At 37.8% G+C, this 5,008-nt stretch overlaps 1 protein-coding gene across 8 annotated transcripts in view; it reads right to left on the bottom strand.

The window, feature by feature from the left end:
* The window catches only part of GFM2 (GTP dependent ribosome recycling factor mitochondrial 2), a 70,748-nt gene that overhangs the window by 27,433 nt on the left and 38,307 nt on the right, over nt 1-5,008 (bottom strand). For 4 of the 8 annotated variants that reach the window (XM_019728122.2, XM_074328822.1, XM_019728125.2 and 1 more), the window contains 3 exons: nt 4,648-4,763; nt 1,507-1,689; nt 651-892 (listed from right to left, as the gene is read on the bottom strand). In XM_019728122.2, coding sequence (XP_019583681.2) covers nt 764-892; nt 1,507-1,689; nt 4,648-4,763 — 428 coding nt within the window. In that variant the 3' untranslated portion in view covers nt 651-763. Of the gene's footprint in view, nt 1-650; nt 893-1,506; nt 1,690-4,647; nt 4,764-5,008 lie in introns of those variants that run through there. The other 4 variants (XR_012495084.1, XR_012495085.1, XR_012495086.1 and 1 more) reach the window with 2 other exon arrangements.

The following is a 5,008-nucleotide window of genomic DNA, read 5'->3' as shown; positions in this document are numbered from 1 at the left end:
CATCTATCTGTTACATAAAAGACTGGCATCTTGTTAAGAGAAGCTTAAAAACAATAAAACAAAACAAAACAAAACAAAAAAAAAACATGATATATTCCAAAGGGCCGAGTCTTTACTGACAAAAATAACCTATATGCATGTATAGTTCAGGTACATTAACTTTCAACATCAAAACACATTTCTCATTATATAAAATTCAAGTACCATCTCATTATATAAAATTCAAGTACCGCTATCAATTTGAAGTTCCATCTTTTATCTAGTTCTTTGAATGTACTGAAACAGTAATTTATTTTTAGCTTTTTATTAAAAAATATAGCTAACATGCAACATTATATTAGTTTCAGGGGTACAACATATTAATTCGACATTTCTATACCTAAAGAAGTGATCACCTTGGTAAGTACAGCAACCATCTGACACTGTACCATGCTATCACAATATCTGACTGTATTCCTCATGCTGTACGTTACAGCTCCATGACTTATTTGTTTTATACCTGGAAATTTGGATCTTTTAATGCCATGGGGATCACTTCTTAAAATATACAAATGTCTAACCACTATGCTATACACCTGAAATTAATATAAAATATTGAATGCAACTTTAGTTGAAAATTTAAAAAAGAAAAAAGGTGAAAGGTCCAAATCTCCAGGTATGAAATAGTGATTTATTTGTACAATAAATAAAGCAATAAAAATTGTTCTTACTGAAAATGAAGTAGGTAGGTGCTCCTGAATTTCTCTCCAAGGACCTAAAGCACTTAGGTCAAGCCACTTCTCCGGCTGAGCAGTGTACTTTGGTCTTGAGGACTCATGGCTTGATAGTTAGATAGTTCTAAAGCAAAAGCAGCTGAGCCTGATGTTAGGGTTCGAAGCACAGTTGAATAACCCTAATCAAAATAATTTCAGTCAGTTATAAAATTTAAGCCTCAAGTTTCCCTTCCTCCTACTTATCTTTTGACCATTACCAGGAAAGGTGATTACGTAACTTAACCATATCACTTCTTCAAACAGATCATTTAAATCATGTTTCTTAGGAAAAATCAGGTACTGAAATATTGTGGAGGACAAAAAACAGTAGTGTGGGTATGCTTCAGATGTATTCCCTGGTCCCAGCATTTGAAAAGGTAACTCTGCTGGCACAGGTGCTTGGACTAGAGCAGAAGGGGCTGATCAGAAGAATGACACTCACCTGAAAACTGGCAATTGTAGAAGGAGGGTAAGTGCTTGGAAGGGACAAATGGTAGGCTGGTGCTACATTTTGATACAGCACACCCCAACCTCTACGGAGGACTGGAAATGACCCCCATAATACTGTAATTCCCTGGATTTCCCTCACAATTTAAATGCAAAGTCCTACAGTTCCCAATGACTGAAATTTCACACATGTCTTCTAAATCAAAGCCCTGATGCTTCTCTCAGGTGTTATTGTCTATTTTTGCTCAGCGTATATGTCCCCTGTATCAGAAAAAGAATATGTACTTTTCAGTCACAAAGTACCTACCATAATTTCTGCTAAGGGAACAAATCCAATAACAACTTTGTTGTCCTGACGAGTCTGGATTTCCTGAATGTTCCCTCTTCTTTGTGCCAGATCTGCCAGGACAGGGCTAAGGTAATCTCTAGTCACGGTAACCTCAAGATTCATCAGGGGCTCTAACACTTGCTTATCAGCTTTCTTCAGAGCCTAAAAAAATCAGACAAATTGGTAAATGGGTTTTGGATGGAGGCTGCAAACAATATAAGTACTGGAGTTTGATTTAAAAAGCTAGTCTACTTCTCAGCCTGTCAGAATTCAAAAGTTAACAAAATTTTCCATAAATTCTAAGCCTCTGTTTGGTTACCAGGAGGGATGTAATAAACAGATTCAGCAATGGGAACCAGATAAATAACAGAGTTTGGCTCTGGAATGTGCCCTCACCTTTACCTGGGTTTGGCTGATCGTCTTTCTTTCTGCTCCCACCCACTACTCCGCACTATTACTAAGGCCTTAGATGGAGGCATCATCACTGGCAAATAATGGCTCTGGGTCTCTAACCCTTCTGTCCCTGATACCTCATCTCCTCCTCCTTTCTCCCCTGGCCCCTTATTCTCACAACCATGAAAAATGGCCAACTAGTAAAACCAAGAGTATATTCTCTTTGTCATAGAAATTTCAGTAAAACAATCTCAGTTCCTCGTAGCTAACTAAACCTTTAAAATCACTTCAACTTCATTATCAACTGAAAGGACAACTGTAGACAATGTATCTAATAGCCCTTGAATGAAAATGTTATTAAAAATAATGATAGTCAACAGCAAACAACTTTATGTTTTCTGTATTTTTTTAGTTCTGAGCAAGTTTTGTGCCACTTCACATGTCTCTTAGAACAAAATAATAGAGTAGGAAAAGGTAACACTTAAGAGGAAAAACACTAAGGGAAGGACTGAATTCTATGTAACTTAAATAGGACATTCTGTGCTCATGGAGCTGTCCTCAGTCCTATTTTCTCCTCCCAGTTTCCTTGGCGAAACTGTCTAATTGCAGAGCTTCAAAGACTTCTACGTAGCTTCCTCAAAAACTGAACTCCACCCAACCCACAGTGTCCGAGTGCTCCAGCCTTGTAGGCCGTTGGCCTGCTCTGGGATAGTGTCTGAACATCCTATAACAACCCCGCCTACCCCAAACTGAGCTCATCATTTCCTTTTCCAAACACTCTGTCTGCTCTTTCCTGTTTCTGCTGATGGCATCACTAGTCTTCAGTTCACCTGGACATGCATCTTTGACTTTCTTTTCCCCAAGAAGCTGTAAAATTTCCATTCCTATTCCATTTCCACGCTTATGGTCCTAGCTCACACCTAGTCCCTTCCCTGTCCCTCAACTAGTTCTTCCCTACTCCAATCCCTCCTGTATTCTAATGATTATACTGCCTTCTTCAAAAACTTCACTCATCACTGTTCTTAAAACAACCTCAGACTTGTAAATGTACTTTTTAAAAGTTTCTCTACAGTCTGCCTCTATTTTACTTTTCCAACACTATTTTTCACTGCTCCCCTGCCTTCATCTGATACCTACAGCTAAGGGGACTCTTTAATGTCCTGTCTCCACTGTGCCCAAATTCTTCAAATCATCACAGCTCATCAAATCATCACAAATATTAACTTCTTTCCAAAAATCCTGCCCAATCTCCTGCTTGTCAGCTTCTATCTAATATTTTGGCTATTTGGCTATATTTAATTCCATTTTAAGTCATAAGCTCCTAAAAGTCAAGAAAAACATATACATCCTATATGTCCATCGGTGCACTGTGAGCATAACACAGATAGCTAAATAAATACATGAAGCATCATTAACTTCTCATAAGTAGAGAGAAGCTTCCCCACTAGATGAAGATTGATAAAGGCTGGAGTAATTCCATTAGGAGTATTTCATTTCAAGTAATGAATTAAACCTAAAGAGTAAATGTAAGCCCTCATAAAGTTAATTATTATTCTCTAGTATACTCTTAATAAAAAGGCTAACCAACTCAGAAATACTCAGATTTTATTTTTTAGAAGGCATATTAGATTTTGAAAGACTGGCCAATATACTGGGGCTTGCAGTTATTTTAGAAACATTACATCATGTTTCAGGTTACCGTTACTTCAATATTAAAACCAATTTCAGGAGAAACTCCAAAAATTACTGGAAGGTAAATGTTTTCAACAATTTAATCATGACTACAGGTGGTATTTCTAACTATAATATATACTTAGGGAAATACTACTTCAATAATTTTGAAAGTATAGTGTTTTTTTTAATAAAAAAACTACGTATGAATCTAAACTCATGAAAGAGACACTAAGTTCAGCCTTCTTAAGTCAGGGGCTTAGGGTATTTAATTTTAAAATTATAGATTCAAATAAGACTATAGAAAATGAGATCTCACAGGGCAAAATATCAGAAGATGATTATAAAAGCAAGTGTTTTAATGGCCTTCAAAATGTCTTCACTAACAGTCGGCGTACTCAATAACTGGCAAAACCAGTCACCTACAGAATGAGCACATTCCCACACTGAGAGGAATGCACGGAATCATCTTTCAGTACAAGAAGGTCCTGGCATTCATCTAGCTCTGGCAGGTACTGGGGCAAGACACTCCAGGACATACCCCCAGAGAACTATGCCAAGACGACCAGATTGCCTGATGCTTTGAGAAGGGAAAATGCTTATCCTGAATCTGTTATTCAGCGAGTCTTGATTAATCTTATTTGAATAAACAGGAACTCTAAAATTGGAACCAATATTAGATTTTCAATGTCCTTTATATTATAGTTCATCTTGGGCCAAACTGACCCCAGAAATGTCCTCTACTCAAACCTACCAAGCTTGTTTCTAATGGTGTGTCTGGGATGGGGAAAGCAGAGTTGCCACGTAAGGAAACTTGCCTATTTGCCAAAATCAGAGGATATTTCATAGCTATCTATGTTAAACAGTAATTTCTTAGATAAAAACCTAGTGACTAAGAAATTAAAGATTCTCCATGGTAAAAACTCTTGCTGACTCTAAGTCTCAGGAAGCATAAACACAAGGCCAGGCCCTACAAGCACAGCTGTCTGCGGGCCAGTGGTACATCACTGTTAGGAGAGTCACCTTAACGCATAAAGTATTACGATAGTTCTGTACCTTTTGTACACATCTTGAGACACAGGCAGAAATCATAGTTGAGGAGGTACCAGGATGAATTATCAGTGAATGTAAAGTAATTGCCACATCCTGAATTGGGGATCCAAGCAATGGTCCTAAGCAAGGGGGAAAAATTTGTATGAAGACTCGATATGCAACTGAGGAACAACTGAGTTGTGTGAAGAAACAACTGAGAAGTGTAAAGAAATAGGGAGAGGACTTCTGGTTTCTAGTTCCACATGTAAGGAGCTGGGAAGTCATCACTTTGTCCTGACAACAGGTAAAAAGTAGAACAGACTGAAAAATCAACTCTTCTTAGATTTATTAGAGAGGGGAGGACAAAGGGCAAACCACTGCCCCC

The sequence above is a fragment of the Rhinolophus sinicus genome, linkage group LG03 (genome assembly GCF_036562045.2).
Source record: "Rhinolophus sinicus isolate RSC01 linkage group LG03, ASM3656204v1, whole genome shotgun sequence".
Classification (NCBI taxonomy): Eukaryota; Metazoa; Chordata; class Mammalia; order Chiroptera; family Rhinolophidae; genus Rhinolophus; species Rhinolophus sinicus.
This window is presented reverse-complemented; position numbering and strand designations above follow the sequence as displayed.